Source organism: Hyalella azteca, unplaced genomic scaffold, assembly GCF_000764305.2.
Source record: "Hyalella azteca isolate HAZT.00-mixed unplaced genomic scaffold, Hazt_2.0.2 contig7355, whole genome shotgun sequence".
In the NCBI taxonomy this organism is placed as follows: Eukaryota; Metazoa; Arthropoda; class Malacostraca; order Amphipoda; family Hyalellidae; genus Hyalella; species Hyalella azteca.
In genome coordinates, this window is record NW_025937483.1 from 41,340 (window position 1) to 52,505 (window position 11,166).

Here is an 11,166-nt window from a genome sequence, read left to right on the forward strand (position 1 = left end):
AACTCTATATCACACCATATGGCCTATCAACATTGCACTTTCCCTTATATAAATGGTCTGTGTTCGAGATCGGCCGAAGGTGCTCGCAAGGCACCCTCCTCAGCAATGTGAATGTAAAATCTTCCATCAATCAAAAATTGTTAAGCATAACGGCCTTTGAGTGGCGAGACTGCTTTAAAAAAACGTTAATGTTTCATTCAAACGATTTCTAATTGATTCATCGTCAATTTCGAACGTAAGCTTAGTGAAATGTTTCCGTACCACGATAGACCTGAACCATCTCATGAATGACATTCGTGATGCAGTCGCCAACATTCATATTGAGATGCTGGAAAGAGTGGACATTAATTTCCGGGCAGCACGACTGACACGATGTATTGACAATAGAGGACGTCATTTGCGTGATATCTTCTTCAAAACTGACAAATTATAAAATATACTTCTTGATTATGCTATCACAAAATTAATTTTTATATATTCAATACTTTTATTAAAAATATGTTTCAAATAAGCAAGTTCATTCGCCCCACCCTGTACTACTTCATCAATTAAATAAAGTTTTTAAATTCGTTATCATTTTGAATGTGCTGAAAGGGTACAGTAAATTCAGCTAATTTTGTCCTAGATTTACTGTAAAATACCGTACTGTATTATCGAATGTACTGTATTATAGATAAACCATGGCATTCAAGAGATTAAGATTCAAGAGGATGTTGTCCACGCGCCCTGAGGTCTTGTAATTTTCCATCAACCTCTATCACGTCTACTGAATATTACGTCTCAGTTACAGATGATCTAATATTACAATGTAATTATAATGAATATAATGAGACGCCTGATTGACATCGGAAAATGTAAACAACCTATTTTTCACTAATTAGGAACTTCGACATTCAAAAAGATGAAGAAAACTGCTTCGCAGAAAATAATATTTTATTCATCACATAGGAGAACTTTAGGCATACCTAGCAGCAAACGAATTGGTGTATATACATATCTTATAAATCAAACTGATATATACACTAATTATTTTCGTTCGGAGAAACATCGCATGAAAAATGCATGCACATTTGCTTTACAGAAACGAATAAGAGATCCTAAATGTGAAGCAGTCATTAGATTCTAAGAGATTACGCATAAAATATGCCAACATTTAATGACTCTCTTCATTATCCAGAACCAAATTTAATTTTTCTCCGTTGAGGACAGAAGAAGAGAATCCTAATCCCGATAAGAAACAAGAAACAATAGCGGCCATATAATTTCATTAATGCGTTGAAAATGCACGCGGATTCGGTATCAATATATGGGCTAAAACAAAATAACGGTTATGTGTACGATCCAGCAGGCGGCGTTGGTGTGGCGGCAAGCCACCTGCCACAACAAGGGCCTCCTCCTTCAGCAGGCAGCGTTGGTGTGGCGGCAAGCCACCTGCCACAACAAAGGCGTCCGCACTTCAGTCACGAGACCCGTCACGAGGCAGCTGCGATATTTGTTCAACATGTCTTCGTCAGACTCAGGAGGCTCTAGAAACTCTGAGATCGGGATGAACTTCTCTATGTCAGACGGCTTAAGTCGGACCAAAGGAAGAGCATCAGAAAGATCTCCCCAGAGAAGGGCCCGGTACTGCACCGGATAGCATTGCAGGGTTGGTAGGAGCAACATTACAGCGAACGTGTGGTCGCCGTATGACACAGCAATGTATTGCTCTATCATTTTCTTGTACCAGTCGTACGTGTTGCCCAAACCAGCAAATTGTAACCTGTCGTCGAATAGTTTGTGCCCGGCATCTCGTAGCAGCTCATGCAGACATCCCTGTAAGTATGAACTGATGTTGCGGTCCAAGAAAAGGTCGTTTGCCACCAGGAACGTGAGTGACAAGTGACGCAGCCAACCTGTGACGCACGTGCTCCTGAAGGCGCATTTCCTACGATGGCGCAGACAGACGTAGGCCAGCTGCAGGCTGCGTGCCGCATCAACGAGCACCTCGGGCTTAGACTGATCACTTTCACTATCGGATGAACTTAGCACTGGTTTCCCAGGGTTTTTCTTTGCTTCTTCGTTCGCCAAAGTAATATCCAAAATTTTTTTAAGCATCATTTTCTTCAAAGGAAATAGAGGCCAATAATCATCGAAGATAGTTAGAGTTTCGTGATGAGGTACCACAATACTATTCAAAAGGAATGGAATTTCTTTGTGCCAAACAACACTTTGTTTCAATGCTTTGCTGTCAAATAGGGACGATGCTAGCGAACTGCCAATATGATCGAGGTCTTCAGTCAATTTCCGGGTAAGGTCTGCAGGGTGCAAGCAGGGCTGCCTTAAAGCAGGTGATTTAAGAGGCTCGTAATCATCTAACGTCATATCACCAACGCCTGATGACAGCTCTGTCAAGTCAGTGATGAAGTCCAGGTTACAGACAACTCGGGTCAGCAAGCTCCTGGCTATGTGTTCCTGCCCCTTCTGCAGGCAGCTCATGACGCTGAGGGCAGCGCAGTGATACAAATACTTGGACTTGAGCGACCGCAGGAAGGAGACAATGAGCAACACGTTGCTCAGGAACTCTACTTCGATTCTCGTCATCCACTGATACTGTAAGGCCAGAGGCTGCACCTCCACAATGGCCTTCAGGTACGCCTGCAGGTGCGGGTTGGTCACAAACGCATGAAGCGCCTTTTTGGGCAAACCAGGGTGCAGTTCCATGAGCGTAACAAGAAGCCTACACAAGGGTAAGAGTAGCGGCAGTGGAGACTCAGACGACAGCATTGGAATAATTTTGCCCTCCATAGTGATGCAGTTTAAAGACGAGAGATTTTTAGCGTCTTCAACTATACTCGACGTGAGGCCCGAGCAGAGCGAAGAGTGAGCCTGGGTGCGGGAAAGCAGTTCAGAGAAACAGGAACTCTCGAGCAAAGGACACAAAGCCTTCGCATAAAAATCCTCAATGGCGGAGAGATATTCGGGAGCTGAACAGCCAATTTGGTCTTTGCTCTTCCTGAAAAAATTTTCGGTAAATAAGAGTGCGGACCCCAGTAGACTAAGGCCTGCATAGCTGGAATGACCACGACTCAGTTGCGTGCACCACTTCAAGCAGCAGGTAATGGCCAGCTGGGCTAAGGGCACGGCAGTGCCCCACTCAATGATTGGCGGCTGTAGCGCCTCTCCGTGAGTTTCATCGAGGCCCACTCTTAGCCCTGCGTGCTGCTTCACCTGCCGATCCAGGAGCGTCTTGGTAGAGGCAACGCTCACAGCTTTTCTCAGAGAACTAAATAAGTGTGCGCCAAGCTCAAAGTTGAGCTGGTTGCTGCCAGTGTCTTCATTGATGGCCACTTTGTCTCTGTAGAAGTGCAGATGACGGATCAGTAGCGGCAGGAACGACAACAGCGACTCCTGTGCCTGCATGAGCCCGAAGCCCAGCAGGACGCTGAAGAGTTCGTGCGCTGCGACGGAGAGCTGCAGCGCCTCGCTCAGAGGGAGCGCCATCTCGGTGGGCTCCACCGACATGAAGGTGAGCAGCCGCGTCATTATCCCGTGCTTGGTGACCACCTCCTTGGATATGTTAGGGCCCCAACTGCATAGTACCTGTAGGAAAAGTCAAAATTCAAAGACAGACATAAAACCTAAACAAGACCTAACATTATAACGAAATAAACAGGACTAGTTTGGAACAACTTAGTCCTAGGGGTACGACAAGAATATAAAATCCTAGCGATTTACTATTGGTACGTGATAAAGATCCTGTTTGTAAAGGTGAATAGTAGAGGTAGAAAAACGCTTAGGGAACCAAACATTGCAGTTAATTGTAAACGAGAGTAGATGCTGACGATATGCCATAGAATTTAAACCGCGATTTGTGGTCCATAAGAAAAATTTCAATATATTAATATTGAAATATTAATATTAATATTTCTTAATAAATATTAAAAATATTACCATATTAATTAATAATATTATTAATAATATTAATAATATTTAATAATAATAAATAATATTAATAATATTAATAATATTACCAAGGAAAAAAAATAACCCTAAAATAAAATATTACCAAGGAAAGTGTTTGAAAAATATAGCTTTCAAACCTAACATTGTTCGTCAGTAATACATACAGAATGTCTTCGGACGATAATTGTCAAACTGTACTTGGTAACCCATTGCCAAGAAGTACAATAAACAAGGAGTGAAGAAGCTTGAAACCTTCATCCACAAATAAATAATAATCTTAAAAACTTTTTCAACAGTGACGTAAGTGATGTTAAATAACGTAACAATTAATCAAGAGCGTTAATAATTTCTCTGTCACTGTCAAGCTCCACGATAAGTTCATTATCTACGCAATAAGTTCATTATCTACGCAATAAGTTCATTATCTACGCAATAAGTTCATTATCTACGCGATAAGTTCATTATCTACGCGATAAGTTCATTATCTACGCGATAAGTTCGTTATCTATCTCTACCTTGACGAGGGCGAGGACGTGTCTGAGGGGCACCCCGTGCAGGGAGGTGACGGTGACGACGTTATCGCCGGCGGTGATGGCGGCGGAGTCGTGGGGCAGGTGGCGGGACACAAGGACGCTCAGGAGACCCTCACAGGACGCCACCTCCCAGGCGGCGGTGAGGGAGTGCGCCGCCACGCGCGTCAGCACCGACACCAGCTGCGGCACGCACTCCGGTGGCGGCGACAGCTCCTCCAGCGTGTACCTGCAGTCACACAAACGCGTTATGACTGGAAACTTACATGGAAATAAGCTGGCCAGTTCAGGTATTACCTGCAGGCAAAATTAATGCGTAGTGAGTTAGAATTGTGAGGGGTGTCAACTTTTGGTACATGGAGATAAAGCTTGGAAGTTACGATAGCAGTTCAGGTATTACCTGCAGGCAAAATTAATGCGTAGTGAGTTAGAACTGTGAGGGGTGTCAGCTTTTGGGATACTAGTTTGAATCAAGCAAAGAAATGTCATAGATAATTCATCAGCAGCGATACCTGAAACTACTTTTCTGGAGGCTGGAGCAGAGGCATCAGGCGAACAACGCGTTCCCGCCAAAGCGAGACTGCAGGGTAACCTTCATTGGTCTTTCTCCAGGAAGGTTAGAAACAAACGGGAAGGAAGAAAGAATGGAGTCTGCCAATAGGCAGCTTACTAGGCGTATCCTCTCAAGAGTTCTCAGTCTTACTAGGCGTATCCTCTCAAGAGTTCTCAGTCTTACTAGGCGTATCCTGTCAAGAGTTCTCAGTCTTACTAGGTGTATCCTCACATGAGTTCTCAGTCTTACAAGGCGTATCCTCTCAAGAGTTCTCAGTCTTACAAGGCATATCCTATCACCGCAGAGGACACGCCTAGATCTCAGAGTACAACAAGGTCCAAGCCGTCCTACTGATCGCCCCAAACGAAACCATTCTCACGCGCCCTATCGCCTACGGCCTACGCGGACCCAAAGAAAGGGCGTCTGCAGTTACCTTGCGCTGCACTTCCTTCAGAAGGGGCGCCGCCCCTCCAATCGCAGCATACACAAAGTGTGGGGATCCCTTACACTATACGCAGCATCTCTTATCCTGTCCGTTCTACTAAACGACCCTTCAGCCACCTCAATGCGGCAGGTCCTCTCCGGGCTGCGACCTTTGTGGTCTTTGTCTCATCATTTTGCCCCCTCACTTCAGGTCGCCGTATCTGCCAACTAATCGCCCTCCTCCATACAATGCGCCTGAATGTTCGTCGCAGCAAACCACAACAAGCGTTCACGCAGTTTATTTCCCAGCAAATGATTAATAAAAGCAGAATTCCCAAAAATTGTAACCTTGTTTCTTTGGGAAATGTGTTAATTTAAGCCTTCAAAGTTCAAAGCTATGATCACGTCTCTTAAGTGAGCCTCATAGTAGATCTACACATCAGGTAACTCTCTCCTTTACAGGCCAAACCTTGACAATCTCTTTAACTATAACCTGTGAAAACTCTCGCCTCTCCTTGATGTGGGTTTCTATCTCCTGATTTAGTAATTTAGTATCCAACTTAACCTTAATCAATCCTGATTGACCAGTCACATGAGTACCAATCCTGATTGACCTGGTCAGTCAGCTCAATCCTGATTAATATAGTACCAATCCTGATTGACCTGGTCAGTCAGGTCAATCCTGATTAATACAGTACCAATCCTGATTGACCTGGTCAGTCAGGTCAATCCTGATTAATATAGTACCTACCAATCCTGATAGACCAGAATATCGTGATGATCATCTGCAGCTACCCTCACCTGACCCTGACGAGAGTATCAATCCTGATAAGGGCTCTGACAACATCCAGCTGCAGGAGCTCGGCATCCTTCAGCTCAGTCTCCTCAGCCTTCAGCTCAGCCTGCACCTGTAAACAGTTAGTTAGTTTAGTGACCCAATGATCACTAGCGCTTCAGCTGCTAAGCTATCTCGCGCCGGCACCTATAAACAATATTCGTGTCAGGGTCTCCGCTAACGCAGGAAAAGAGACCAGGGCCTATACTTTCATAAGAGTTAAGAGATAGTAAGTACATCAGCCAATCATTGACGGCCTTTCAAGCAAAATCCACCAATCATAGACAAGAAAATAGAGCGTAAGTACTTACGTTCACTTAGCGAGTTTTGAAAGTATAGGCCCTGAGAAGCAACATCGCGGGATTTCATTCAGCCGCTGCAGTCATCAGAAGCTGAATTTATTAAATAATGAGACGCTGAGTTAGCAGTAGCAAGATAGCAAGATGGCTCCAGCGTGACCTGGGACTACTACGTCTCAAACACATACTAAGGAGAAAAGAGTTGAGTTTGTGATGCCTTAGCTATGTAGGGTGGAGTCGGTCTATCTAGGACACTCTACAGTTAACGCTAGTCGGGCATCTAACTTGAAAGTCGTCGAGTTTAAAAAGTCGTTACAAGTTTAAATTGTATCCTGTAAAGAGACCTTGTAACTATATTCTTTATTGCATTTTAAGGACCGAGTTTACTGCGTCCTCGTTACCTTCGTTCTAGCCTAGAGGCCTTAAGTTGAGCTTTAAGTCATAAATAGAAGAATTAAGAAGTTATAAGTGTAATTTACCGACCAGTTCAACCATTATCGTGGCTTATCCGGAACAAGGTCTGACATAATCGACACAGGCTAACAATGAAAATTCCTGGGCCTATACTTTCAAAAAAAGTCAAGAGATCGTAAGTTCATCCGCCAATCATTGACGGCCTTTCAAGCAAAATCCACCAATCATAGACAAGAAAATAGTGCGTAAGTACTTACGTTCACTTAGCGAGTTTTGAAAGTATGGCCCCTGCTCGTTAAATCACGAATTCTCGATGAAAAAGCTTCTGCGTGTTCAAATAATTCGACATTTCCTAATTATGCAGTCGAAAATGAAACGTCTACTTACGAGTAACGTGCTTCACAGGCATGGTTTAGCAGAGATACATCTACACCTGTCAGTAATACAGACAAAATAGCAATAAATTCCCAAAGCTAGTAACCCGAGACACGTTATCTAATCCTATCCGTAATATTGTAGCAGGTCGCTAATTTGTGCTTGATTAGTAGCATTATTTGTGCTTGATTAGTAGCATTATTTGTGCTTGATTATTGTGAAGGAACCTCATGTCAGGCAGAGGCCATCATGCGCTGCTCTCAGCCACACAGGCGGATGGGTTTCCCTGATAAGGACGAGAATCCGGCGCCATGGTGAGCCATGTCATGAGATGCACACGCTACACATTTCGCTCATTCAACACGCTCTGTTGAATGGGTGAAATGGTGCCATGGTGAGCCATGTCATGAGATGCACACGCTACACATTTCACTCATTCAACACGCTCTGTTGAATGGGTGAAATGGTGCCATGGTGAACCATGTCATGAGATGCACGCGCTACATATTTCACTCATTCAACACGCTCTGTTGAATGGGTGAAATGGTGCCATGGTGAGCCATGTCATGAGATGGACACGCTACACATTTCACCCATTCAACACGCTCTGTTGAATGAGTGAAATGAAGCAATGCTGTGTTGTTTAGGGACTCACTAATGCTTTCTGTTGTAGGATCGCGTACAATTTTTCACTCTAAGCTCAAAATTTCCCTATGTTCGAAATAAGGCATCATTTAAAATTCGCATCCAGGTTTATTCCAACACGTAAAAATACCAAACATGAATATCGTCTTGATTCACATTTGACATCACGAGCATCCTGAAGTGTTCCTAAAGCCATTTGTGAAGTTTATCACAACTGGGCTTGTTGGTATAATAAGTAAATTTCAAAAGGTAGTAGTTATAACAATGGCTACGTTCATTACGGAGTTCGGTCCATCACAATATCTTACCCACAGCTGACCTCATACCTATACAGACGCTGCAGCTGACCTCATACCTATACAGACACTGCAGCTGACCTCATACCTATACAGACGCTGCAGCTGACCTCATACCTATACAGACGCTGCAGCTGACCTCATACCTATACATAGACTACGGCTGACCTCCTGCTTGGCATGCATGGCGCTGGCGACGGCCGGTCTGAGGGCGCCGCTCCAGGGCGTGAGGGCGGCCAAGGGCGTCTCGAGGGCGTCGCTGGCGAGGAGGGCGGCCAGGGCGGCGACCCCCGAGTGCCGCACGGCGGCCACCGCGTCGTCCAGGGCGAAGCGCAGCAGCAGCACCACGCCAGAGTCCAGCTACACACGCACGCAACAGTCAGGCAAGGAACTTAACTATAATTACAATTTAAATACAACATCAAGTTAGTTTAATAATAGTCATCAGAGTTCAGCTGCAAACTCAACAATCAAGCAAGGGAATAAATGATAATTACTATTTAAACACAACATCAAGTTTGTTTAATAATAGTCATCAGAGTCCAGCTGTACACGCACGCAACAGTCAAGCAAGGGAATAAATGATAATTACTATTTAAATACAACATCAAGTTTGTTTAATAATATTCATCAGAGTTCAGCTGCACACGCACATAACAATCAAGCAAGGGAATAAATGATAATTACTATTTTAACACAACATTAAGATAGTTTAATAATAGTCATCAGAGTCCAGCTGCACACGCATGCAACAATCAAGCAAGGAATTCAACGATAATTACTATTTTATGACCACATTAATGCTTACTATTTAAATACAACATTAAGATAGTTTAATAATAGTCATCAGAGCTTAGAGGACTAGTGAAGTCAAGAGTGCAGTTAATATGGGTTCTTTCTTGGTCACGAGACTTCGTCAGAGCTGTAATTTCTAATTAATGACTTGATCAGGTATGCACTGGATGACGTAGGTATACATTCGGTCGATGTATATGTGATAATTACATGTATGGTCAGAGCTCTGGTGAGTGGGTGATTAATGGGTGTACAAACGTAGACGAGATTGCTGCGATTGTGGTTCTGGTATACAAGCTTTCTGTATTTGTGGAAGACCTGTGATTGCGTACTGTTTCATTAATGAGAAGGCCATGAGAAAAAAGTAGTGCATAGTGCAGGAGAAGCTGAATGTTGCGCTAGGTGCTTGTCCATGAAGAGATGGCAGGTAGGGAATATGGTGAGGCGAAAATGTTATTAGGGGAAGGTAAAAGAAATTTTCTAAATTGCAAAGAATATAACTAACACAATATACGTCAATATTGACGCATAGATGAAAAAAATTGTGGCACTTCGCCAGGCATCACGCAAATATTGACACTGAAAAGATTTAATTTGCGGTCTCCATTTATATATTTGCATTTACAGAAGGGAAAATTTTAGGAGATTTATATGTATTTAAGATATCTGCGAGCAGTGGAATGAAGACTTTGGTCATTTACATACAACTTGTGCATTTGTTAATCTTGCTCTGTCGGGAGCCAAGAGCTTGGGACAAAACAGATGTTCGGATGTTTCAGTTTGTTTCAGAGTTTCAGTTTATTTTATTTCATATTTTTCAGTTTATTTCAGAGGATGAAATTTTCATCAATTCTTGCTTTTTGTTCAAGCAGTGAAAAGAAACGTGGGATAAAACACGCCAATTTTTGTTTTCAATTTTTGCTCGAGCATTGAACCAATTTGCAGTATTTTGCAGGCATTACGGCTTACAGCACAAGAATACAAGAACCAAGCTACGTAAATAATCCAACAACAAATCATGACCAGCGTTTGCAGCAGGGGCGCCTGGAAGCAGCAGTAGTAGCCTCCCCTGGCGAGTCTAGTGAGGATGGCAGTCAGGACATTGAGCGCCAGTTAATATAAGGACCAAGCTACGTAAATAATCNTTGAGCGCCAGTTAATACAAGAACCAAGCTACGTAAATAATCAAACAACAAATCATGACCAGCGTTTGTAGCAGGGGCGCCTGGAAGCAGCAGTAGTAGCCTCCCCTGGCGAGTCTACTGAGGATGGCAGTCAGGATATTGAGCGCCAGTTAATACAAGAACCAAGCTACGTAAATAATCCAACAATAAATCATGACCAGCGTCTGCATCAGGGGCGCCTGGAAGCAGCAGTAGTAGCCTCCCCTGGCGAGTCTAGTGAGGATGGCAGTCAGGACATTGAGCGCCAGTTGCCGCTGCTGTGCCACCGCCGAGCGAGCGTACATGAAGACCTCGTCCAGGGAGTAGCCCGCACGCTCTGTAATAAACAACTGCACTGTAGTCTTATAGGTGATATTTAAAAAAAATTGCGGGAACAATTCTTATAATACTATAACAGAATACTAGTTAAGTGATAAAGATGACATAAAATATACAATTAAGCAAGGTATTTTAGGTTAGAAAGAGACACTAATAACATTAATTATCGAATGTTTATCTAAGCAAGTAAGTCCTTTTTCATTACAATAGTATTTTTATACAAGCATTGATAGTGTTAAAAAGTCCCCAGACATGATCTTGAATTCCCAAAAGTACTCCGTACAAAATTGTGCAATTACTTGACACAGCAATGATGTATATAATAACATGTATAAAAAAAATTTTTAAAGACCACGTTTTTCATGTGGACTAAAAAGTAGATAACATGTATAAAAAAAATTTTTAAAGACCACGTTTTTCATGTGGACTAAAAAGTAGAAAATAATTTTTCGGCAGCTACTGATCTCCGTTTGATTTCATTCTCTTGGTCTTTTGTATTTCAGTTAAAATATTTTACATCTAAAACGAAAAACGTGGGGCGCATCTTCATTTAG

The 11,166-nt window shown here is 42.9% G+C and overlaps 1 protein-coding gene across 1 annotated transcript; it reads right to left on the reverse strand.

Annotated features, from left to right (window-relative positions):
• Nucleotides 1-915: 915 nt before the first annotated feature.
• On the reverse strand, nt 916-10,610 carry LOC108670427 (RNA polymerase II-associated protein 1-like; the record flags this gene model as incomplete). The annotated part of the gene is made up of 5 exons (XM_047881218.1): nt 916-3,582; nt 4,461-4,704; nt 6,253-6,359; nt 8,484-8,675; nt 10,453-10,610. Coding segments are annotated over 5 exons (2,885 nt in total), but the record flags the coding sequence as incomplete, so codon positions are not given.
• Nucleotides 10,611-11,166: the final 556 nt, after the last annotated feature.